The sequence below is a fragment of the Netta rufina genome (genome assembly GCF_964035555.1).
Source record: "Netta rufina genome assembly, chromosome: W".
Taxonomy (NCBI): domain Eukaryota; kingdom Metazoa; phylum Chordata; class Aves; order Anseriformes; family Anatidae; genus Netta; species Netta rufina.
Genome location: NC_140139.1, coordinates 9682695 through 9709752, shown reverse-complemented (window position 1 = coordinate 9709752; position 27058 = coordinate 9682695). Strand labels below are relative to the sequence as shown.

Below are 27058 nucleotides of genomic sequence, written 5' to 3'. Positions count from 1 at the left end.
CATCAAGCAGCTGATTTTTATGCTCCTAGACTAATACATATTCATTACTACTTCTAAAAAAATAGATTATTAAAATTAGCTTCCGGGGTGCAGTTCCTCCTACTGGAGCATGCGCAGTCTCCTCTGGGGTCTCTTCTGGGGGTCTCTAGGGGTCTTTCATGCTGAAGGCTCGTAGTCTTCCTCTCCCCCTTTGTACTTACTGGGCACCATACCAAGTTTATAGAACATTCTCTTCAAGTCTTGTCTCCCAGCCGTCCTTCAGCTTCTTTCTCCTTCCTCTTTATCTCTCGGCCCCCCTAACCAGATACCAAAGATCCGCATAGTATCCCATAACAGTCACTAGTTGTTATCAGTTGTTCTGAAACTCCCAGACATCAAACACAAACAGCTTCACGAGTAATTAAAACATTCTTCCCCAGCCATTCACAGACACATCTATAGCAGTGTTAGAAATAGAAGTCCGGAATAACAAAAGCAAACAGGTTCATAAATTTAAGGAGTGATAAATTGACTAGAATGAGGGGGAGACTGGGACACACTGCAGCTGTGGTTCAAGAATTGAATTGCCAGTGCAGGGCCCAGAGGCAGACAGGATTCAAACAGAATTGTTCTTTATGGACACGAACTGTTAAAACATTCCTCACAATCCCTTATCTTCTTTTTAATATCCCCAATTCGTGTCTCTTCTGTTATTAATAATTGGATTTCATCAGTTTGTTCTTGGAGGGTCCAATTCTTAAGCATCATAATTGACATATTCCCTTCTTTTTTTAATGAAGTTATTACCAATGTACTATTTATCACCCGGTGTATTAATAATGTAAGACAAGGTATCATACAAGGTATAAACAATAACATCATTACACCACATAACAATAAAAATAACACTCTTTTAACCCATGGTCCACCAGGCAGCCATGAAAATAAATCCCATTCCATATCCTTCCAGGTTTGTGTTTGCTCGCTCACCTCCCCCCCCTCCTTCTCTGGGATGGGAGAGAGAAATGGGAAAGTGAAGCCTGTGAGTTGAGATAAAAACAAGAAGATAATAACAGTAATAATAATAACAATAATGATGATAATAGTACTACTAGTAATAATGTGTACAAAACAAGTGATGCACAATTGCAATTGCTCACTACCTGCTGTCCGATGCCCAACCTAACCCTGAGCAGTCCGGCCCTCCTCCCAGCCTGCCTGCTGGCAGGACAGTGAGAAGCTGAATTTGGCTTGGTCCTTGGCTTGGTGTAAGCACTGCTCTGTAACAATTAAAAACAATTAAAACATCATCATATTATTAACATTCTTCTCATCCTAAACCGGAACATAACATTCTATCAGCTACTAGGAAGAAACACCCTTTTTATCAATCTTTAAACAGCAACTACTAAAGCTAAATTTTCCACAGACTTCTCCTTCTTGTGCTAGTAAATAATCCAAAGCTAGGCAATTTTGATACAAAGCAGTTCTCATCTTTATAACTCATTTAGATCAGTTCTCATCATTTATAACTATTTCTATTACAGCTAATAACCTAATTATTCTATTAAGTATATATACTGAGGTCCTATAGCCCCAGGATCTATCTTCTGCCCACGTAGCTGGATCATAATAGGCAAACGCCTTTAGGGTCGATTCAGGCTTGTGTTACCGTTCGGCCTGTCAGGGTGATCCAGCTCCTGTAAAACGAATCACAATTTTATATAGGTTTAAAAAGGTTCTTATGTTATTTTCTCAGGACAACCTGACCTTAGTGTGGGAGAAGTCCGGTCGAGGCCCTCTCACTCGGCAGTCAATACCCATAGGGGTTGCCTCCCTCGGTAGACCATACACACCGCAGTGGAGGGTCCTGCCCCGGTCTTCCCTTCTCCCTTTTCTCCCTTTAGGCTTGTCCCCTTTATTTGGCATCCTTAATTCATGCAGAGCCTCGTTGCCAGAATATTAGTTCTCCCTTAGCTTGAGTTTCAGTTTCCCAGGAGCGGGACTCAACCCTCCAAGTTTCAGTAGTTACTGGTCCTTTTATTCTGGATGCGTGGGTCCCTTTCTGCGGTTCTCACAGGGGCTCATCACCCCAGTCCTTGCAGTCTCTCTGCTGGTTACACACTTTATTGATATCTATGCATTCTCCACTTCTGCACTTGAATTTGCCAGGTCCAGAGCACTGAATAACATTGTTACAGTTTGCTTCATCAGTGCCATCCAGTCTCTCACACCATTGCACTGCCTACTCCCATGGACACAGTTCCCATCTTCACATCTGAACTGGTCTGGCCTGCAGGTCCGAGAAGGGCAATTAATTTCATCACTTCCATCCTTGCAATCAGGATCTCCATCACATCGCCACTTCTTGTGGATACATTCACCTGAGCCGCACTGCACCTCACTCGCAGAACACTTCACTGGAGGTGCAGGCTGGTGGCCACACTGCTCCAAAGATTCATCCGAGTGGTCGGAGCAGTCAGCATCATCATCACACACCCAGCTGATAGGGATGCAGGCAGAACTCTTGCACTGAAACTCATGAACACCACAGGTAGGAGGTGCACACTCCAGCTCATTGCTACCATCACTGCAGTCATCTTGAACATTGCAGACAAAGCTTTTGGAAATACATTGCCCACTACTGCATGTGAATTCTGCTGCACTACAAGTCACAATGCCACAATTCTCTTCATCTTCTCCACTGTCACAGTCCTTTTCACCATCACATTTCCAGGACACTGGGATACACTGGGTTGACTGAGGACCACAGCTGATTTCATTTACCCGGCATGCTCTCATATGACACAGCTCAGCACTTTCGTCAGACCCATCTTCACAGTCCAGATCCCCATCACACTGCCATCTGTTTGGCACACACTGACCACTGTTGCACACAAAGTCAGATTCAGCACACATCTTCTTCACACATCTTCTTCACACAAGCACTCTCATCACTGCCATCTGAGCAGTCTTCACATTTTGCTCTAGCACCGTTGGCAGCAGTGCACAGGCCGGCGAGGGCGAGCAGCAGGCAGAGCGCCCCGCAGCGCGGCAGCACCCACCACCGCCCCACACCGTCACCTGTGTCACTTATACTACTCCTATTACCCATGCTGTTAGTGTCAGTGGCATCCTCCTTGTACCGTTTCTGTCTTTGTCTCCCCCCTTTTCTTTTTGCGACTGGCCATTCACCACAAATGGATGACACATGATTACTAGTTAGGAAAGAGAGTGTAACGTCTGCTATACGGCTGCAGGCAGTGCCAGCTGCAACCTTAGAAGCGGTTTGTGAAAGAGCCTACCGGTGGTCATTTGGCAGTGTAATCTGCGTCTCTGCACTCCTGCCCTGCAATAGAGCTAAGTCGTCATTAGTAATAGTTCACAGAATCACAGAATTTCTAGGTTGGAAGAGACCTCAAGGTCATCGAGTCCAACCTCCAACCTAACGCTAACAGCCCTCCACTAAACCATATCCCTAAGCTCTACATCTAAACGTCTTTTGAAGACTTCCAGGGATGGTGCCTCCACCACTTCCCTGGGCAGCCTGTTCCAATGTCTAACAACCCTTTCAGTGAAGAAGTTCTTCCTAACATCTAACCTAAAACTCCCCTGGCTCAACTTAAGCCCATTCCCCCTCGTCCTGTCACCAGGCACGTGGGAGAACAGGCCAACCCCCACCTCGCTACAGCCTCCCTTGAGGTACCTAAAAAGAGCGATAAGGTCACCCCTGAGCCTCCTCTTCTCCAGGCTGAACAAGCCCAGCTCCCTCAGCCGCTCCTCGTAGGACTTGTTCTCCAGGCCCCTCACCAGCTTCGTCGCCCTTCTCTGCACCCGCTCAAGCACCTCGATGTCCTTCTTGTAGCGAGGGGCCCAAAACTGAACACAGTACTCGAGGTGCGGCCTCACCAGAGCTGAGTACAGGGGGATGATCACCTCCCTCGCCCTGCTGGTCACGCTGTTCCTGATACAAGCCAGGATGCCGTTGGCCTTCTTGGCCACCTGAGCACACTGCTGGCTCATATTCAGCTGACTATCCACCATCACTCCCAGGTCCTTCTCCGCCTGGCAGCTCTCCAACCATTCCTCTCCCAGTCTGTAGTTCTGCTTGGGGTTATTGCGCCCCAGGTGCAGGACCCGGCACTTGGCCTTGTTGAACTTCATGCAGTTGACCTCAGCCCATCGGTGCAGCCTATCCAGATCCTCCTGCAGAGCTTTCCTACCCTCAAGCAGATCGACACACGCACCTAACTTGGTGTCATCTGCGAACTTACTGAGGGTGCACTCGATGCCCTCGTCCAGATCATCGATGAAGATATTAAAGAGGACCGGCCCCAGCACCGAGCCCTGGGGGACGCCACTAGTGACTGGCCTCCAACTGGACTTGGCTCCATTCACCACGACTCTTTGGGCCCGGCTATCCAGCCAGTTTCTAACCCAACGAAGCGTGCGCCAGTCCAAGCCAAGAGCAGCCAGTTTCTTGAGGAGAATGCTGTGGGAGACGGTGTCAAAAGCCTTGCTGAAGTCAAGGTAGACCACATCCACAGCCTTTCCCTCATCCACCCAGCGCGTCACTCTGTCATAGAAGGAGATCAGGTTCGTCAGGCATGACCTGCCTTTCATAAAGCCATGCTGACTGGGCCTGATCGCCTGCTTCCCCTGCAATTGCTGCATGATGACTCTCAGGAGGATCTGCTCCATGAGCTTTCCTGGCACTGAGGTCAAACTGACAGTTATAACACCGATCTGGGGACTAATAGTCTTTTTTGCATTGCAAGATAAACCTTTTATAAAAAGAATGCTAGAGTGAAGCAGCACAGCCGCTGCTGCCGCTGCCTCCATGGTTACGTCAGACAGGCTGCAGGGTCCTGATGTCCGCCCCTCTGCTATGTGCCGACTCGCCTCACGGTGAGAGTCGACTGCCGTTGTCCACTGACGCCTCTGGTCTCCCGTAGCAACTCGATCTCGGATGTCCCGCAATTACTTCAATTTCCCCGCGTTTTGCAGCTTCTGTCAGGTCTATTCTGTGTCTCTCAGAGCCGTCCGTGGCTCTGCAGCGTCTCTCAGGGCTCTCTCCGTCCAGCGGTAGTCCCTCCGTAGTTTCTCTGTTCTCCCAGCGCCGCTCCAGTCTCTCGGCGCCGCTCCGGTCTCTCGGCCTGTTCAGGTCTCAGTGAGTCCAGGTCTCGGCCTGTGCGGGCCTCATATGTTGCAGGAAGCACAGCCGAAAGCACCAGTAGAGTCAGATCATGCTCCTGCCTTTTTCTTGTCACAGTCAAAACATTTAAGAGCAAAAATAGGATACACAAGATACACCGGGCCCATATATTAGGCACCACCACTCAAACTTGGATAAAACAGCACTTCTTTTCAGTCTGTCAAGCACTTCATTTGTCTCTGCCCACTCCCCTTGCGGAGAGTACGGAACCATGGATTGGAACTCTGCACTCGCTTTGCAGCAACGCTGCGTCTCACTCACACAGCACAGTAGCACACAGAGGCCTCCAGCACATCTCATTCATACCACAGGAATATAATTTAGAATGATAACCAACCAAACCAGTATTGTCTCTGGCTGTGTTCTTCGTGAAGTGACTTGTAACACTTTGTTTCAAACCCTTACACTTACACAAATACTTTCAACACAAAATACATACAATATGCAAATATTACAATATACAAAATATCAACACAAAATACATACATAAAAACACATACAATTATTAACACTCCAGTTAGTATCCCTCCAGCAGCCGAAAACATACCGTTTGTCTGCAGTTTCAGGAGATCTTTGTCTGCTCCTGCGGTGAGCAGCTGAGAGTGGAGTCCCCTCCGAGCAAAACACTCAGGATGCACCTAGGGGCGTCCGGGCCGCAGCCGATCCCACAGCCAAGCAGAGTGTCTCCTGCCTGGCTCACCAAAATGACTCACAGAAAGCTGACTCCACAATCAGTAAGATTGTAAAGTAGGTATGTTTACTCAGTTCCATGCAGCACGGGGCGGGTAGTCCCACCAGAGTCGTGCACGCCTAACGTGGCAAATTGCTCTAGTAAAGAGTTACATATACATGAACATTCCTATACATATACATATTCCTAACCTGTCCCTTTGTGAACAGTCCTCCTTATCTCAGACCCCTTGATTAAAGTCCGAACCGTGAGGTTGTTTTTGATCTGGTTCTCGGGGTCCGAGAGGCTCCTGTTATCTGGTGGTATAAGTGCAGCACAGGCACAAATGTAGCACATATTCATTCTTAATCAATTGTTCTCTAATTTCTAATTCCAATGTTTCAGCTTGCTCTTTTCCGGATCCATGGGTATTCTACTATTAATGTTCAAAGCCTGACAGACCCTGTCCTCCGTGGATCAAAATACATGGGGTCTTAAGGGTTCTTTTGGTCATTCTATCATAAAGAGTAAATTGAAAATGATCCAGTATTTTAATTTTCTGGGGCCCCTATTGTTCCAATTTCTAATCATTATTCATAATGGACTTTTTGGTCATATATCTGGTAATTTGCTCCCTTTCTGGTCCTTGGTCTTCGATTTTATCTGACCCATCCGGGAATTTTACTAGTGGCAATTCCCACAGCCCTTGGTTGCCCCCAGTGAGAGTGTCTTGCAGGGGGTTTAGGACCTATCACCCACCCACGTATCCCTCTCTTCACCAGCCCAGCCCCCCCGACAGGAGATTAGAACCGGTGAGAAAACAAAAAGACCTCCACGCTGACTTTAGAAGTCTCAGTTACACTCTCACACACAAACACTGGCAACTGCACCTTTACCCAACCGGACGGTATCTTACGAATCAGTCATCTTCATCCAGAATCCAACTGGACGGTATCCAGAAGTATCTCTGCTGTCTTCGTCTGGGATCGAACCAGACGGTATCCACAAACGACTGTCGTCTTCATCCGGTTCGATTCTGGACACCGGAATCCAACCGAACGGTATCCAAACGACCCTGTCGTCTTCGTCCGGATCTTCGCGCGCAGAATTACGGGCAAAAAACAGCCGGCAAGGGAGCTCAAAAAAAATCAAATTCTTTGCTTACCTTTATTCAGGTTCAGGATGGCATTAGTCCCGATCTGACTCAAACAGGAACCACCAAATGGTGGGGCGCCTCTCCTAGATTAAATCAGAATTCAGGAACTATAGCCATCCCGGACGAGCCCCCAAATTGTTATAAATGGCTCAGGATTCAAATTAGGATTAAATAAAAAAATAGGATTTATTAAAAGAATATAAAGGAATAGAGGTAAGCAAACAGCGCTGGGTGCACCGGGAGTCTCCACTCCACCAGGACGCACACCAGTTACATCAAGCAGCTGATTTTTATGCTCCTAGACTAATACATATTCATTACTACTTCTAAAAAAATAGATTATTAAAATTAGCTTCCGGGGTGCAGTTCCTCCTACTGGAGCATGCGCAGTCTCCTCTGGGGTCTCTTCTGGGGGTCTCTAGGGGTCTTTCATGCTGAAGGCTCGTAGTCTTCCTCTCCCCCTTTGTACTTACTGGGCACCATACCAAGTTTATAGAACATTCTCTTCAAGTCTTGTCTCCCAGCCGTCCTTCAGCTTCTTTCTCCTTCCTCTTTATCTCTCGGCCCCCCTAACCAGATACCAAAGATCCGCATAGTATCCCATAACAGTCACTAGTTGTTATCAGTTGTTCTGAAACTCCCAGACATCAAACACAAACAGCTTCACGAGTAATTAAAACATTCTTCCCCAGCCATTCACAGACACATCTATAGCAGTGTTAGAAATAGAAGTCCGGAATAACAAAAGCAAACAGGTTCATAAATTTAAGGAGTGATAAATTGACTAGAATGAGGGGGAGACTGGGACACACTGCAGCTGTGGTTCAAGAATTGAATTGCCAGTGCAGGGCCCAGAGGCAGACAGGATTCAAACAGAATTGTTCTTTATGGACACGAACTGTTAAAACATTCCTCACAATATGTACAATCAGGAAAGGTAACAAACAATCCTTTAAGTCTGTTACTGTCAATGTCCATGACTGGGGGAGCATAGCTGGCCTGGTTGAAGTGCTCCCATATCTTCCATGACTTATAACAGCCTCCATTTTCCATTCCTTTTCTTGAATACAAACACCAGAGAATTCCAGGGCTAGTCATGGGAACAATGTGTCTCACTTTAGGTTGTTAAGCAACTCAGCCTTCAGGCACATCGATCGCCTCATGAAGATAGGTTTGGCCAAACTCAGCAAACCACTCAAAGAAGCTCGTACAGAAAGTCACTGGAAACAGGCGCACTGGAGCTGGAGAGAAGCTCAAGCTGAGAGAAGCAGACCCGCGCACACAACTGCCTCTCGCTGGTAAGCAGCTGCGCATTATGGGGAATCATACGTCCTTAGAAACAAAGACTGTCCTGTTAACCTTACAGCTTATTCTCCTTATTAACAATCGGACATTTTATGATCTTGAGATATGGGACCAAATTGAGGTCAAGGTGTGGGACTCTGCAACTAAAAACGACAAGGTTGCGGTGGGATTGCTCAGCACCTGGCGAGCAGTCTCTGAGGCTTTAAAGAGCCATGTGGGACCACAGTCGGAAACGTGGTTTGCCAGATAGTGAGGGAGCTGCGGGCTCCTTTACTGATCCGACTGCTACTCCATCGGCCCCTCTGCTGCTACAGCCATCGAAGGCTTTTGCTGTTACGCCCCCTGGTGACCTGGACGTGCCTTTTGACCCAGGCCCTATTGGCCTTGAAAAGGAGATGGATATGTTTTTTCTTCGATAAGAATAGGATACATAAGGCCCGAAGGCTGAGTTGCTTAACAACCTAAAGCGAGACATATTGTTCCCTTGACTAGCCCTGGAATTCTTCAGTGTTTGTAATCAAGAAAAGGAATGGAAAATGGAGGCTATTATATGAGCTGAGAAAAATTAATGACGATATGGGGAGCACTTCAACCAGGATTACAAACTCCAACTATGCTCCCCCAAGTCCTTAGTAATAGACTTAAAGGATTGTTTGTTAAACACCTGACAGAATTCAGAAAACTTTCCCATGTTTATGTTTCAATTGATACCTTTTCTGATTGTACATATTTATCGGTGTACTTGGGTTTCTTGTGAATATGTAAAAGCAATGTTCTATATATATTTAGAAAGTTCGACAGTTGTCTGTGCACGTGTGGTGGTTTTACTCGGGTGGGCAGCCAATCTCCACCACGACCGCTCTCTCACTCCCCCTCTCCTCAAAGAGGAAGGGGGAGAAAATATAACAGAGAACTCGAGGTTTGAGATGAGAAAGGTTTAATTAAAGGGAAAGGGAATGGGGAGAAAAAGAAACAAAAGAAACAATAAGGCCGTGCGGAAGCACAGAGAGAAGGGAAAAAAAATAAAATTATTCTCTTCTTCCCATCAATGAGCGATGTTCGGCTACGTCCTGGGAAGCAAGGCCTCAAAACGCATAGCGGTTGTTCAAGAGGAACAGCCCCCTCCCCCACGAGAGCCCTCCTTTTTATTGCTGAGTGTGACATCAGGTGTTATGGAATATCCCTTTGGTTGGTTTAGGTCAGCTGCCCTGGCGATGTCCCCTCCCCATCACTTGCCCACCCCCAGCCTGCTGGCTCTTGGGGGCTTGGAAGGAGTCCTGATGCTGTGCCAGCACTATGCAGCAATAGACACGACACTTGAGTAATATCAGTACTGTTCCAGCTATGAGTGCAGAGCACAGCACTGTGTGAGCTGCTGCAGGGAAAAGTGACTTCATCCCAGACAGACCCAACACAACATCCACCCCTTATTCCATAACATTTTTGTCTTAGACTGAGGTCCCACACAGTTTAGTATATAGATATTCTTATCACCATTGTTCTCTGTCCATTGAAGTATTTATACATCTGTACTTCCTTTCATTCTATAGGTCTTTCCCCAAAATTTTCTTAAAACTGTTGATGGTTTCAGCTTCATCTGTCAAAGTGGTCACTCAGGGCAGGCGAAGTTGGTTTTCTTGACACCAGCACCAGCTTAGCTCACATCACTGTTGCACTTGCCTGGTTCCTTGAAAGGTTGACCTGTCATTGGTTCTGCAGTGTCCTCCTACAACACATAACTTGGATGACAGATTAATTTTCTGCCAGTGTTAAATCTCCTTGAGGCACACACCTGATATCCCCATCTTTCTGTATAACCCACCAGGTTATTACCCACCTGGTCCTTGGACGAAGACAATCCCGTGAGTGGGTTTGCCTTTTCCCATGGCAGGGGCAACCCACACCGTCTTCCCCCTCCACTTCCCTACATGCACTACAGGGACTTTAGCTTCTCCCACAGTGTGTAGGGGTTTTGTTTCAGCAGGACCAGGACGGCTGTCAGACCCCCTGTTGTTAACTAGCCAAGTGGCCTCTGGTAGATTTATATCCCAGTGTTTCCATGTCCTAGCACCCAATGCTCGTAGCATAGTCTTTCACAGTCCATTGTACCTCTCAACCTTCCCAGAGGCTTGTGGGTGATAAGGGATGTGATACACACACTCAATGCCATGTCTCTTGGCCTGAGAGAGGGAGTTAGGAGAATACAATAACTCACTAATCTTTTAGAAAATAATTTACTAACTTTTAGAAAAGGGGGAACTGAGAGAGGGAGTTAGGGGCAAGTAGAGATAGAGTGCTGACAGCATGAAACTAGGATGGTGCAAATTAATTAAAGCAAGAAGCCTTGGGCCTCTTTACCAAGGTCAGCCTCCTAATAAGAGTGTGAGCCTATCTTAAGAAACTGGTAGAAACTGGTCCTGCGGATGGACAAGAGCCAAGGAGCAACTGAGTCTGCGCAAAGACAAGATGTCAACCATCAGTGATGAGGAAGAGTCATCAATCTTCATCCCCACGACCCCCGACAACCACCACCAGGAGACACTGCGCAAGCGCAGATGGAAGGAGTTTATGGAAATGACTCCTTGGAACTAATTTTAATATGAAGCGGGGACAGGTTATGAATATGTATAGGTGTATTGTGAAACTTCATGCATATGTAACTCTTTACTGCATAGAACCAAGGCAAGTTGCCGCGTCAGGTGCGCACAACATTGGTGGGACTTGATTTAAAGATCAAAGCTGAAATTTCCTTAAGTGGTATATTCTTTATTGCAGCGCTGGATGCACGGGGGATCCTTCCGCCTATCGTGCATGTTCGAAATGACAAACTATCTCGTATTTATACAGCGAAACAATGAATATTCAATTAGCAGCTATACATATTAATTACCTAACCCCGCCTACCCTCGCTTCATATGCTAATTAGCTTATCAGTCCTTGCGCTTGCGCAAAGCCTTCCAAGAATTGTGGGGCAGGGTCTCCAGGATGTGGGCAGTGGTCTTTGGGAGGAAGGCCGTAGGTCTTCCTCGTAATGCACTTTCTTAATCAGTTGTTTTCCAAGCTGTAAAAATGCTGAGTTGTCTTTCGGTTTAACTGAGGGTTGGCAGACAACAGGATGTCTCAGTTAACAAGACATAACAGACAGTTGACTCAAGTTATCTCAAGTCTCAGCCTGACTGAGTGTTAATGGATAACGGGATGTTTTCAAATAACAAAATGCTTAAACGTAACAGAAGGTCTACAGATAACAAGATGTTGTTTACTTTGTCCTTGCTAACTTTTAGTCACAAGTTCTATTCTATCCTAAAGTAAGTTTATACAATATCATTCCACAAGTTTTATTCTATCCTAAAGTGAGTTTATACTCTATCATTCCCCCCTTTTCTGGAAAATCTAGTAAATTCTTTTACTTAATACGAAAATTTTCTTCCCAGTCTTTATGATATGTACCCCTCAATACCTTACCATGCACATTTGTCAAGGAGGTTAACATGGACATTCGTTGTAACAATTTCCAATTCCAAACAAGTAATACAAAAGACAATATTAAACTTATACCAACTAATATCAATAAAACAATAATTGGGTGACTCAATGTGTTCAAAATTCCAGTTACAGTTGGCGACCATCCAAAAAGTGTATCCCACCAGTTGTGACTTGTGTCTCGTTTTACTCTTTGCAAAACTCTGCTTATTTCCTTTGTATCATGATGGACAGTAATTAGAGTCTTCTCTCCATTTTCCTGAATGCCTTTTAAAATTTTAATCAGGTCTAGTTGCTTCACTAGTGTGAGGTTCATCCCAATAGGTGTAGGTAGTAACTTATGATACGTTGTGTTGTTAGACTTGATCAGCTGGTGGGATACCACTGGTGCCAAATATAGAATATCACACCCGACGATTCTAACAAAGTTACAAATACAAAAATTAGAATGACTTTTGCTATGGAGAGTTATATTCTCCTTGTCTATTTCTACAAAATCACAAGCAGTTCTTAAACACACGCACCCTTGACCAACATATACAAGCACAGTCTTTTGACTAGTATTTGGATGAATTTCAAAGTGGCAGATACCTTGCTTGGTGTCAAAACATACATCCTGAGCATCAATTGTATTACTTTCACAAATAAATCCTTGTTGTTCCCGGGTAACACATGATTCTAGATTTACAGACTGCCATTTCCCATTCTCCATTTGTGCCCATGTTCTATGCTCCGAAGGAAAAAGCACTGTCTTCTCATGGTTTAATCCTAGTGCAAGGATCGGGTGAATAACATGAACTCTAGCATTACGTATAGTAAGCACGAAGGCAGTAGCCCCGTTAACAATGGGATCATAAGTAAAATTCACCAGGGTCCACCAAGACTGGAACTTCTTCTCAAAATCATTGGCATTGTCCCAAACTGCCTTTCGGATTTCAGCTGGAAAAATGCCTTCACTTCCTTCCCTAATAATCAGGGCAGCCATTGCCTGCAACCATAACTATGCTTGCATACAACCAAGAGCTAAAGATACATTATCTTGAACCATACTAAGTGCATAGATTATTAGTTTGTGGTCTTAGTCTTCAGCCTTTTCCCATCTCGGTAACACCTTTGAAACTTGCCATTGGCTAGTTCCCAATGCCAATAAGGATGATTGCAAGGGTTGTTTTAGTTTTGTCAAATCACTTGTTGCTGTGGCTAGCTTATTCATTAATATTTCTGAATCAATTCCATTTAAAACTCCTAACCCTGTTCCTAGCATTCCAGTTAAGTCTCTTCGTGTCCTGCCCCTGAGGTGTGCTTGCTTTTGTGACCATATTGTCCAGTCTTCAAATGATGTCTTTAGGAAAGGAGAGCAGGCTGTTTGAACTGCCGAGACGTTGTCGTGGTTCCGCTCGAGTGGGCAGCCGAGCTCCACCACAGCCGCTCTCTCACTCCCCCTCCTCAAAGAGGAATGGGGAGAAAATATGTGAAAAGGGCTCAAGGATTGAGATAAGGACGAGAAAATCACGCAATAATTATTGTAACGGGCAAAACAGACTCGGCATAAGGAGATAGTAAGATTTATTGCCTACAACTAACAAGCGAGAGAAGTGAGAAAACAAAGGAAAAAAAACCCAAAAGCACCTTCCCCCCATCCACCCTCTTCCATCTCCTCCCCCCGAGCGGCGCAGGGGAACGGGGGAATGGGGGTTATGGTCAGTCTACAGCACTTCTTCTCTGCCGCTCCTTCTCGATCACTCTCGTCCCCTGTGCTGTGGGGTCCCACCCACGGGATGCAGTCCTTGATGAACTGATCCGGCGTGGGCTTCCCACAGGCAGCAGCTCTTTCAGAACTGCTCCAGATATGGGTCCGTACCACGGGGTCCATCCCTCAGGAGAAAACTGCTCCAACCTGGCTCCCCTACGGGCAGCAGCTCCTGCCGGGTCACCTGCTCCTGCGTGGGCTCCTCTCCACGGGCTACAGGTCTGGCCCGGAATCTGCTCCGGCAGGGGTCTTCCACAGGCGGCAGCCTCCGTCGGTGCAGGGCCACCTGCTCCACCGTGGTCTCCTCCACGGGCTGCAGCGTGGAACCCTGCTCCACCGTGGTACTCCATGGGCTGCAGGGGGACATCCTGCTTCACCATGGTCCTCACCACAGGCCGCAGGGGACTTCTGCTCCGGCGCCTGGAGCACCTCTCCCCCTCCCTCTACACTGACCTTGGTGCAAGGCTGTTCTCTCACTCCCTTGAGTCTCCCGGCTGCTGTGTGGCGCAGCGTTTTTTCCCTGTCTTAAATATGCTCTCACAGAGGCGCAAAACAACATCGCTTATTGGCTCGGATCTGGAAAACAATGGGGCCCTTCCCAAACATGGGGCAGCTTCTAGATCTTTCTCACAGAAACCACCCCTATGGCTCCCTGCTACCAAAACCTTGCCACGTAAACCCACTACATTCCACCCCTCGCCTCTGTTAAAAGCATATTTAAGACTACTCACAACATACTCTTACTTTACAATTATCACAACAACCTTCACAAACTTCACTTACATCAAAAAGAAAAAGAATTCACCACACCAAAATAAACATAACATCATCACAGCACCGACAAGGTGGACATTTTACACACACACACCACCCCTCGTCCCTTCACCACACTAACATATCACAGTTACTGCTTTCTTAAATTCTTCACAACTTGTACATTCCTAACAATCATCCTGCACATATTTTTGCCCGTTACTTCTACTAACTATCATCCTTATCTCAAATTCCTCGAGCCCCACGTTGGGCGCCAAAAAAGACTGTCGTGGTTCCGCTCGAGTGGGCAGCCGAGCTCCACCACAGCCGCTCTCTCACTCCCCCTCCTCAAAGAGGAATGGGGAGAAAATATGTGAAAAGGGCTCAAGGATTGAGATAAGGACGAGAAAATCACGCAATAATTATTGTAATGGGCAAAACAGACTCGGCATAAGGAGATAGTAAGATTTATTGCCTACAACTAACAAGCGAGAGAAGTGAGAAAACAAAGGAAAAAAAACCCAAAAGCACCTTCCCCCCATCCACCCTCTTCCATCTCCTCCCCCCGAGCGGCGCAGGGGAACGGGGGAATGGGGGTTATGGTCAGTCTACAGCACTTCTTCTCTGCCGCTCCTTCTCGATCACTCTCGTCCCCTGTGCTGTGGGGTCCCACCCACGGGATGCAGTCCTTGATGAACTGATCCGGCGTGGGCTTCCCACAGGCAGCAGCTCTTTCAGAACTGCTCCAGATATGGGTCCGTACCACGGGGTCCATCCCTCAGGAGAAAACTGCTCCAACCTGGCTCCCCTACGGGCAGCAGCTCCTGCCGGGTCACCTGCTCCTGCGTGGGCTCCTCTCCACGGGCTACAGGTCCGGCCCGGAATCTGCTCCGGCAGGGGTCTTCCACAGGCGGCAGCCTCCGTCGGTGCAGGGCCACCTGCTCCACCGTGGTCTCCTCCACGGGCTGCAGCATGGAACCCTGCTCCACCGTGGTACTCCATGGGCTGCAGGGGGACATCCTGCTTCACCATGGTCCTCACCACAGGCCGCAGGGGACTTCTGCTCCGGCGCCTGGAGCACCTCTCCCCCTCCCTCTACACTGACCTTGGTGCAAGGCTGTTCTCTCACTCCCTTGACTCTCCCGGCTGCTGTGTGGCGCAGCGTTTTTTCCCTGTCTTAAATATGCTCTCACAGAGGCGCAAAACAACATCGCTTATTGGCTCGGATCTGGAAAACAATGGGGCCCTTCCCAAACATGGGGCAGCTTCTAGATCTTTCTCACAGAAACCACCCCTATGGCTCCCTGCTACCAAAACCTTGCCACGTAAACCCACTACAGACGTTAATTTGTATTAGCAATTCAACATGCTTGAGAGACCATTCTGGATTAAATAACAATTGTTGTTGGCCCGTGTTCCTTACTACATATGGGCCTGTTTCATAAATTTTGGGTTCCAGTTTGGTTGGGGGTGGGGCATAGGTTGTAAAGGGTCCCACTGCTGTAGGAAGTGCAGCATATATTGTAAAATTTAATATGAGGCCCTCACCCTCCTTGATTTTGAACTTTTGGCTGATTACTACATTCTGTGTTAATGTAAAATTATACCAGCAATCTAAATTACCTGGGCGGATACAACCTTCTCGTTGGCCATTTTTGGAAATTGGTTTAACTAAAATCCCCGTTATTTTCTCGTGGGTCGTTCCATTAATCATTTGGCACCCTATTTTAATTTCGTCCCCTATGGTTCTTTGGTGTGTCCACTCTTCCCCTAATTTTCGCCATTCTGATAGTGTATATAAATGGTTACCATTTGTTCGCCAGATGATCATAACTGCTAACTTCCATTAATGCTCTTATCATCTGTTGTTACGGCTTCGGTCCAAGGCCACTCCCCATTCTCTATTATCGTAGAGGCACCTTCTTGAATCACAATTACAACTATAAGCCATAGAAACAAAACAATTCTATCAACAAAATTTCTGCCAACCATATTACCAAATACTCCCTACCGTAATGTCCTCATTTTGTTCAACTAAGCTTTAGTTTCAGTTCATCGTCACCTGGCGTTACTTTCCAGCAGGCTTCTGGAGCTTTCTTCACTCGGGAATAGTGGATCCAAGCGGCTTGTTCTCTAATCTTGATAGCAGTGTGAGTTGTCAGCAACACTTGATACGGTCCATTCCATTTTTCCTCTAGGGATTGTCCTGAAAACGTCTTTATATATATAATCCCCGGGCTTAAAGGGGTGGATTGGTTGATCCAACCCTCTAGCCCTGGTCCCTAACACAAATTAAGGTACTTTATTTAATTGTTTCTGAAGTTCAGTTATATAAGCATATAAATATTCTGATCCCAACTGTGTTAGATCCTCTCCACTAAATAGAAATTGATACGGCCTTCCATATAAGATTTCAAAGCGGCTCAAATTCTCTTTTACTCTAGGTTTAACTCTGATTCTATGTAATGCTAAAGGAAGGGATTTTAGCCATGACAAATTAGCTTCTTGTCCGATTTCAGCTATTTGTTGTTTAATTAAATGGTTCATTTTTCTACCTGTCCACTTGCCTGCGGTCTATAAGGAGTATGCAGTTGCCAATCTATCTTTAGAATCTTACTTATCTGTTGTACCACTTGCACACAAAAATGTGAACCTCTCTCAGAAGACATTGCTACTGGAATCCCAAAGCATGATATTATTTCATTTAACAAGACTTTAACCACTTCTCTTGCTTTGTTTGTTTGATAAGGAAAAGCTTTGGGCCATTCTGAAAGCCTGTCAGTCAGAACCAGTAAAAAAACAATACCCCCCTTTTCTAGGGAGTTCTGAAAAAATCAATTTACCACTGTTGTCCCAGATAATTTCCTTTACCAATTATTCCAAATTTTATTCTATTCTTAGTATTGGGGTTGTTACATAAACAGATTGATGAGTTACTCGTTTTATTGTTGTGTATAAATTTCGTCCCGCTAATATCTGACTCATGCTCTTATGCAATGTGTCAGCTCCCCAATGTGTTTTATTGTGTTCTGTAAGAACTATGGGCCATGTCAAATTAGAGGGTATTATTACACAGTTATCTTTTAAATACACTCATCTATCTGGTTTCATTTTACCTTTCAAATCTTCAATTAATTTTAAGTCTTCTTTTGTATAATTTGGCTTTTTGGTTCATGTATATAGTTTGGATTTTACCGTCTGGTATCAAAGACAATGCCTTCACCTCAATTATTTCAGCTGCCTGTTTAGCCTCCTGATCTGCCAATCGATTTCCAATTTCAAAATCGGCGTTCCCCTTTTGGTGTCCCCGACAATGCATGATAGCTACCTTTTCTGGTTGTTTTACAGCCTCTAACAATTTTAAAATTTCTTCAGCATGTTTTATCTGTTTTCCCTGAGTGGTCAGCAATCCACGTTCTTTCCAAATCGCTCCATGAGCATGTACCATGCCGAATGCATATTTAGAATCTGTCCAAATACTTATTTTCCTTCCTGCTGCTAGTTCCAGTGCTCATGTAAGTGCAATTTCCTCTGCTTTCTGGGTGGACGTCCCAGGGAGTAATGGTTTGGACTCGATTACCTATTGAGCAGTTGTAACAGCGTATCCTGCCTTACGTTGTCCTTGTTTCACAAAGCTGCTTCCATCAGTATACCAAGATTCATCAGCATCTTCTAAAGGTTCTTCCTTAAGATCGGGTCGATTAGAATACACAGTCTCCATTGTTTTATAGGTTCATCCAGAGTTCCGCTAAGGAAAGAAGCTGGATTTGCGACATTAGTGACCACAATTTCCACATCATCTTGTTCCACTAATATTGCTTGATATTTTAAAAATCTTTGTGGTGAAAGCCAATGGTTTCCTTTTTGTTCCAAAACTGTTGAGACCGTATGGGAGACTAACACTGTCATTTTATGTCCCATTGTAAACTTCCGAGCTTCTTGTATATTGATAACAACAGCTGCAACAGCTCGAAGGCATCCGGGCCATCCTTTACTTACTTCATCTAATTGTTTAGAGAAGTAAGCTACTGCTCGTTTATAGGGACCCAATCTTTGTGCTAGTACTCCCAAAGCTATCCCTTGTCTCTCATAAGAAAACAACCAAAAGGGTTTTGAGAGATCTGGTAATCCCAAAGCCGGAGCTTGCATTAAGTTGTTTAAAGGCGTTTCATGCTTCTCCAGTCCAGACTAACTTTGACTGATTACTCTTTATCAATTCATATAGAGGCTTTACCATTAGTCCATAATTATAAATCCAAAGGCGACACCAACCAGTCATTCCTAAAAAGGTTCGTAGCTCCTTTACCGTTTGGGGTTCTGGAGTCCAGCAAATGACCTCCTTACGTTCAGTTCCTAGTTCTCGCTGACCTCCCGAAATTTCAAATCCCAAGTAGGTCACGCGTTGTTGAACCAGCTGGACTTTCTGTTGAGAGACTCGATATCCATTTAAACCCAGAAAATTAAGGAGACTTATAGTCCATTGAATACAACTCTCTTTAGTCTCGGTAGCTATTAAGAGATCATCTACGTATTGTAACAAAGCCCCTTCAGTGTCCGGAGGTATCCAAGTTTTAAGTTCCTTTGCTAATTGGTTTCCAAAAATAGTGGGGCTATTCTTGAATCCTTGAGGTAGCACTGTCCACGTAAGCTGTGTCTTTCTGCCTGAGTCAGGGTTTTCCCATTCAAAGGCAAATAGCTTTTGGCTTTCAGTGGCTAAAGGTAGGCAGAAGAAGGCATCTTTTAAATCCAGTACGGTAAACCAGACTTGACTATTCCTTAATTTAGTCAGCAAAGTATAAGGGTTTGCCACTACTGGATGTATATCCTCGGTGATTTTATTTATGGCCCTCAGATCCTGAACTAGCCTATAGCTTTTTCCATCTGCCTTTTTAATTGGCAATATGGGTGTATTGTATTCTGATTCGCATTCAATCAATAATCCATACTGTATAAATCTATCAATTATCTCTTTAATTCCTTTCCTATCTTCTATCCTCAAAGGATATTGCTTAACCTTAACGGGTTTCTCTCCTGGCTTTAATTTAATAATTATTGAGGTCACATTTTTAGCTCTTCCAGGGACCTCAGTGGCCCAAACTCCTGGACATACTTGATTTATGATCTCTAAGGGTATTTGACTTTTAGGGTCCGTTTGCATTAGTGCAAGGCTTAACACATTTATTAGTTGTTCTTCTCCTATCCTTAATTCCATTTTCCTTTTTTCAAAGATAATTTCTGCTTCTAATTGTTCTAGCAAATCTCAACCTAATAGAGATTTTGGAGATCCAGGTAGATATAAAAACCTATGTATTCCCATTTGTTTCCTGTTATAAATGAGGTCTGAATTTTGTAATATTTATAAAACAAATATTTCTAAAAGGTATATAAAAAGCAAGTAAACAGTGCTGGGTGTGCAGGGAGTCTATGCTCCACCAACACGCACACACAAACATCAAACATTCTAAATACATGTATACAGAACATTGCTTTACATAATAACCCGAGTATGACTATACATACATACAATCAGGATAGGTAACAAACAATCCTTTAAGTTCCATAACTTAACAGTCCCCATTCTCCCAGCCTGTTCCTCTTCACTTCTTTTTCCTGCTTCTTTACTGATGTAACTTCATAGTGTTGCTTTTTTTTTTTTCCTTGAGGGCAGGCTCCCCTCTTATACACTTCTCTCCACAGCAGTTCTTTTCAAAACAACTTTTTAATTGGTCAAACAACTTTCAATGTAACAACAACAGCAAACACCCAGAATCATCCATGCCTTAACGGCTGGAGAACAAGAAACCACCTGGAGAACAAGAAAACCCCAGACTGCATGGAGTCTCCTGAATCACCCTTCTTTGTTAATATCAGCCATTTTCTCGACACAAATTACCACTCCATATATAACATTTCCCCAACTTGTACTTCAAAGGTTCACAAAAATAAGCCTTTTCGGTTGCACCCTTTTACCCTAACATAATCATTCCGTAAAGGCATTAATGCTTGATTTAGAACTGAATACGTTGCCCCATATCAATAAGAAATTTCACTTCTGTTCCTCTCCTAACTTCATTATAATCAGTGGAGGATCTGCTAGGGTAGATTCCCCAGATCCCCGTTATTCCTGTTGAAATTAGGGGCTGATTACCCTAGGAAAATGCTAGTCAATTTGTCATCCGAAGCCAGGTCCAAACCGTTTTTTGTTGTTGTTGTTTTTTTTTTTTTCCTTCCCCATTACATTTCAGAGTTGGTCCAGAAATTCCACAGGGGTTTCTTTTAGACCTTGTTGGAAGCATATTCTCAATTCCCAATTCGTCCAGATTCTAGTATTTACTTAACCGTTCATAATTTTCAGGATGATTAGGGTCTTAGTGGGGGTCAGTCAGGGAAATGCAATTGTCCACAGTTCCCTGAGCGATCCCATCAGCAATCTGAGCTCACACATGAACTCAGGTTGTTTTAAGAGTTAACTGCTTTTCTGTTTCTGTGACAACTCTCTGGGACCCACCATGATCCCTCTGCCCCAAAGGGCTAACACCTGTGATTTTAAGGTCTCAGCCCTGGGCTGAGGCAGAACTGTTAACATTCCTACATCCCCTTTCCCTGCTCATTCAACTTCAAACAGCTCTGTCAAATACTACATGCCACACAACCTTTAACACCTTCAACAACCCTTTTAACACTTCCTTTATCTTTCTCCAGCCTGTACTTTTCTCATGCCAGCACCAAAGGCTCAGTCAGGGACCAACTTAATTCCGTACCTTTTCCCACCAAGATGCTGAAACAACATCAGTATACAACATTCCATCCTATTTTCTTTCTCAAAAACAACATTGACTGTAGCAAAGTATTATAGTTTAAAGCTCCATTAAAAGGCCACTTTTCCTCACATTCCAGCTTATAAAGCAGCCACCATTGATTACAATATTTTATCAGAGTTTTCTTGTTTTCACTTCCACCCGGAGCCTCCCCTATATCCTTCCAATGACTCATAATACAACCCAGCATACTTTTCTTAGGAATTTCACTGCTTACTCGCCCCCTCATTTTCCACTTTACACCTTCAGAATACATGTATCACTTACAAAAATGTGGGCATGCAGGTATCTTTCAATAGCGATGTCACAAAACTACTATTATTACCAGGAGATATTGCCAAAGTCACAATAACAATAATCAGAGTCAAATTCCACATGCGATAGGTTAGAAAACCGAAATATGTAACACTGTAACAATATCTTTCTTATAACAACGCCATGAAACTACTATTATCACCAAGAAAATAGCCAAAATCGCAGTAACAATAACCAGAGTTAAATACCACAATCTCTATGAGTCAGAAAACCAAAATAGGCAACACAATTCCAGATGGACCTTAAAGCGAGCTTTTTCCTTAAGGTCCCCAAATATACTTATGGTGCTTACCACAAAGTATATACCAAATACTGTCCTGCAGAAGATCACCTTCCGACTTACAGACAGTTCCAGATGACCGGTCTACCAGAAAACCAAACCAGAATAAAGAATATACTCGCTTACAATGATGGGGTCCTTGTCTGCCTCCGCAGTGATCCAGTGAGTCGAGGAGTCCCTCTGGGAAATCCTGGAGGTACCCTAGGGAGTCCTGTCCCCAGCGGGTCCTGCGGACCGGCAGAGAGGTTGTCCCACCTGAGTCGCCAAATTGATTTAAAGATCAAAGCCGAAATTTCCTTAAGTGGTATATTCTTTATTGCAGCGCTGGATGCACGGGGGATCCTTCCGCCTATCGTGCATGTTCGAAATGACAAACTATCTCGTATTTATACAGCGAAACAATGAATATCCAATTAGCAGCTATACATATTAATTACCTAACCCCGCCTACCCTCGCTTCATATGCTAATTAGCTTATCAGTCCTTGCGCTTGCGCAAAGCCTTCCAAGAATTGTGGGGCAGGGTCTCCAGGATGTGGGCAGTGGTCTTTGGGAGGAAGGCCATAGGTCTTCCTCGTAATGCACTTTCTTAATCAGTTGTTTTCCAGGCTGTAAAAATGCTGAGTTGTCTTTCGGTTTAACTGAGGGTCGGCGGATAACAGGATGTCTCAGTTAACAAGACATAACAGACAGTTGACTCAAGTTATCTCAAGTCTCAGCCTGACTGAGTGTTAATGGATAACGGGATGTTTTCAAATAACAAAATGCTTAAACGTAACAGAAGGTCTACAGATAACAAGATGTTGTTTACTTTGTCCTTGCTAACTTTTAGTCACAAGTTCTATTCTATCCTAAAGTAAGTTTATACAATATCATTCCACAAGCTTTATTCTATCCTAAAGTGAGTTTATACTATATCAGACTACCCCCCGTGCTGCCCAGCGCTGAATAAACATACCTACTTTAAAATCTTACGGATTTTGGAGTCCGTTTTCTGCAAGTCAGTTTGGCGAGCCAGGCAGGAGACGCTCTGCTTGGCTGCAGGATCGACTGCAGAGTGGATGCCTCTAGGCGCACCCCGAGTATTTTCCTTGGAGGGGACTCCACTCTCAGCCACTCACCATGGGAGCAGACAAGGACCTCCTGAAGCTGTGGACAAACGGTATGTTTTATAGATCAGGAAGGGCCTGTAAGTCGTACATATGCCCTGGGCAGCTGGTAAATCGTGCAGACATCTGGCATGCAGCATAGTCCTCATATGGGAGGAGGGTACCCTACAGGCTGATCGATAGAGCGGTCAAGGGATATTTGGTGACCGATAGAATCAACGAGGATTTGCTGACCAATGCAACAGCCGCTAGCGATCTTGGGAGCAGATCGAGCAAATCCGAGGTTACAGCTGCATCCCAGTTTTGGGAGCCAGGACGGACCTGCTAATGACTGTATAAGCAGGAGAAGGGTAAGCGGGCCTCTCACAATTGTGACAAGGTTATCTGGGTAATATTTTCATCTGCTGCAGGGATATTAATTGGAGTGTTAATAATTGTAATTCTTATTTGTGGATGTCTGGGTATCTCATGTTGAAAGCATTTGTGTAAGTGTATGTGTTTGAAACAAAGTATTGTTGTGAAGTGAATTACTCCACGAGGAACATGGCTGGAGACGATACAAACAAGTTTGGTTATTGTTTTAAGTGGTATATTCTGATTGTTATAAATGAAGTCTCAACTCTGAATTTAGTAATATAAAAGAATATTTATAAAAGGCAAGTAAACAGTGCTGGGCACGCGGGGAGTCTATGCTCTACCAACACGCACATCCAACCGTCGAACTTTCCAAATATATATAGGACATTGCTGTTACATATTTACAAGAAACCCGAGTACGCCTATACATATGGATATCCTATCCCCGCTTCATATTATAATTCTCTTTGTGGTGGTCGTTGTGGGTGAAAGGCTCACAGTTTCCCCATCACCATTAGCAACCTTTTGTTCCAGACTGCAGGAGCGGCTTCGACTGTCTCCCTCTTCTTCTACACATGCTCTGCCCACCACAAGGTTCCCAAAAGCAACAAAATGTGATTGCTTTTCCCGCGTTTTGTTAACACTGGAAACCACACTAAACAATAAATGTTAACAGTTCTAACCAGCAACCCCCCCCCCCCCCCCCCCCCCCCCCCCCCCCCCCGCAACTTCTGTGCCTTAACAGAGGGGAAAACAAGCAATCCCAAATGGCAGGGCGTCGCCTCAATCACCCTTCTTTATTTCCTCTAAACTCTTTACATTCCTGATGACCTCATCGTTAAAGAGTTTGATGTTATCACCAACCAGGAGGCTTTCCGACCCCCATTGCCACATTCCCAAATCTCCCCCTTCTTTATTAATATCAACCATTTTTCTGACATGAATTACCACTCCATATATAACATGATGGTATGAGCAGGAATTGCAAGGGGCCTCTCTGTGTGATTGCGTAATTGTGCTGTGTGAGTGAGATGCAGGGTCGCTGCGAAGCGAGTGCGGAGTTCCGATCCACAATTCCATATTCTCCGCGAGGGGATCGGCCGGAGACGAACAAAACGCGTGACAGACCTAAAAGAAGTGCTGTTTTATCCAAGTGTTGGTGATGCCAAATATATGGGCCCAGCGGTGTATCTTGTGATCCTATTTTTTGCTCTTAAATGTTTTGAGTGTGACAAGGAGGAAGGCAGGAGCATTATCTAAGTAACAGTTTAAAAGTTTAGCGGTGGTATTTGTTCAGTTTCCCAAGTACTGGAGAGGGGGAGGGGGCTGACTGATTATCAAAGCAGTAGAACGGAGAGAGTCATTTCTTTGGTGGTTCGGGCTTGAGCCCTGGGAATTTGTTAAGAAGGGGGAGAGCGAATTTATTTAGGCCTCAATACCCTTTTAAACCCCCATATTGACAGATACACAGGAGTGATTCCTTGTTTTGTATGGGCTTACTAACAAAGTGCATGAGAAAAATTGGCATTCGGTTTGAAATTCGGTCCTGTTGAAATGTAAATTTTGTGGAAAAGGTGGTAATGTTTGTCTAGAAGACAGAAGGCTGAGTGCTTCGGATGTTTTCCCGAAGTCCCTTGGATTTGTGATTGGAACGGGGCTCATTAATAATCTGAAATAGTAAAATTTGTATGTGGGAAGAAGAGTTTAATCCCAGAGAACTGGGACATTTGGGAAGAAGATTAGGAAAAGATAGTAAAAACCTGCAGTAAAAAGGTTTGTGTGGAAATTGAAACAAGGGGCAGTAACTAATATAAATAAATAAAAGGGAATGGGAAATCAAGGAAATGGGTAATATCCAAAACAAAGACGTTTTAAAAAAAGCCTCCTTGGGTGCATATTGGCGCATTTGAAGGATATTGTTAGAACTGGGGGGCACAAAGCAAGAGGACTTTCACTAAGTATTGCAATCAATGGTGGCCACTATATAAGATAAATGGCCACTTTATGGATCAATCAACTGTAACATTATCTTGCAATTAATGTTGTTTTTGAGGAGAGAAGGAAAATAGGATGAAATGTAGTATACTGATATGTTGTTTCAGCATCTTAGAGGGAAAAGGAATGGAATTAAGTTGGCCCCTGACTGAGCCTTTGGTGCTGGCATGAGAAAAGTACAGGCTGGAGAAAGATAAAGGAAGTGTTAAAAGGGTTGTTGAAGGTGTTAAAGGTTGTGTGGCATGTAGTATTTGACAGAGCTGTTTGAAGTTGAATGAGCAGGGAAAGGGGATGTAGGAATGTTAATGTTCTGCCTCAACCCGAGGCTGAGATCTCAAAATCACGGGTGTGAGCCCTCTGGGGCAGAGGGACCATGATGGGTCCGAGAGAGTTGTCATGGAAACAGAAAAGCAGTTAACTCTTAAAACAACCTGAGTTTATGTGTGAGCTCAGATTGTCAGTGGAGCCACTCAGGGAACTGTAGACAATTGCATTGCCCTGACCGACCCCCCACTGAGACCCTAATCACCCCGGAAATTATGAACAGTTATGTAAATACCAAAATCTGGTTAAATTGGGAATTGAGAATCTGTTCCAACAAGGTCCAAAATAAACCCCTATGGAATTTCTGGACCAACTTTGAAATGCAATGGGAAAAAAAAAAATAAAAAAAAAGAAAAAAAAAATTGGGACCTGGCTTCAGAAAACAGAAGCAAGTGGCTAGCCTCTTTCTAGGGCAACCAGACCCTGATATCAGAAAGAAATTGTCTTAGGTTGCAGGATAAACTTACAACAGTCAGGAATGACGGGGACCTGGGGCATCTAACCTAGCAGGTCCACTAGTTGAAATAAAGCTAGGAAACGAAGAGAGAGGCTTGAAATTTTTGTTGGTTACGGGAGCTTCTTTCTCTGCGTTAATTAGTCTGTAAATGTAATAGGAGCAACTGGCCAACAGGAAAAGGTGTGGGTTTTTTTTTTCAATGCTTGAAATTTAAATTGGGAAAAATGATTGGAATTACAAACTGAGAAAAACAGTGAAGTTTGGTTCATGGTACTAGATTTAAAGGATGCCTTTTTCTGCCTGCCCGTGGCAACTGAAAACCAGAAACTCTTTGCCTTTGAGTGGGAAAATAATAATAGAGGATGGAAAACTCAGCTTACTTGGACAGTGTTACCACAGGGGTTCAAGAATAGCCCCACCATATTCGGGAACTGTGATCTTGAAGCCTGAAAGACCCCTTTGGGAAAAGGAGACGTTGTTGCAACATGCAAATGATTGCTACTGAAGAAGAAAAGGAATATGTATAATGGACTATTAGTTTACTAATTTTTTCTGCACTAATACTCTGAACCCAGCCTCTTTCCTGAGTAACAGAGTTTCCAGATTACCCATTCATGATTGCATCAAGACCGCGGACACGGTATACTCCAGCTGACCAGGCTTAAAGGATATACCACTAGAAGATATGGAGGATTGGTATATAGATGGCAGCAGCTTCGTATGCCAGGGACTTCGCCTCACAGGATATGAGGTAACAAACATCAGCCCAAAAGGTGGAAATCATTGCCTTGATAAGAGCTTTTGAGCTGGCAAACATTTGGACAGATTTGAAATATGCCTTTGGTGTGGTGCATGCACACAGGGCAATTTGGAAGGAGAGAGGACTTTTATCTTCCTCAATTAAACATGCAGAAGAGATACTGCTGTATACCTGCCTACATCAAGCAGAAGATACTGATATTGAAAGGGGAAATAGATTGGCTGATGCAGGAGCCAAAGGGGTGGCAGAACGGGCATCTGATTGTGGAGTCCGTTTTCTGCAAGTCAGGCCCAGGAGGTGACCAAATTGTTTCGGAAGTGACTCCCATTTTCG

The 27058-nt window shown here is 44.5% G+C and overlaps 1 protein-coding gene across 1 annotated transcript in view; it reads right to left on the bottom strand.

The window, feature by feature from the left end:
- Window positions 1–2053: 2053 nt before the first annotated feature.
- Window positions 2054–27058, bottom strand: part of LOC311220853 (very low-density lipoprotein receptor-like) — a gene marked incomplete at both ends in the record, with an annotated part of 391622 nt that continues 366617 nt past the window's right edge. The window contains 2 exon segments of the mRNA XM_084304496.1: window positions 2054–2202; window positions 2205–2911. Of these exon segments, the coding sequence (XP_084160622.1) occupies window positions 2054–2202; window positions 2205–2911 (856 nt within the window).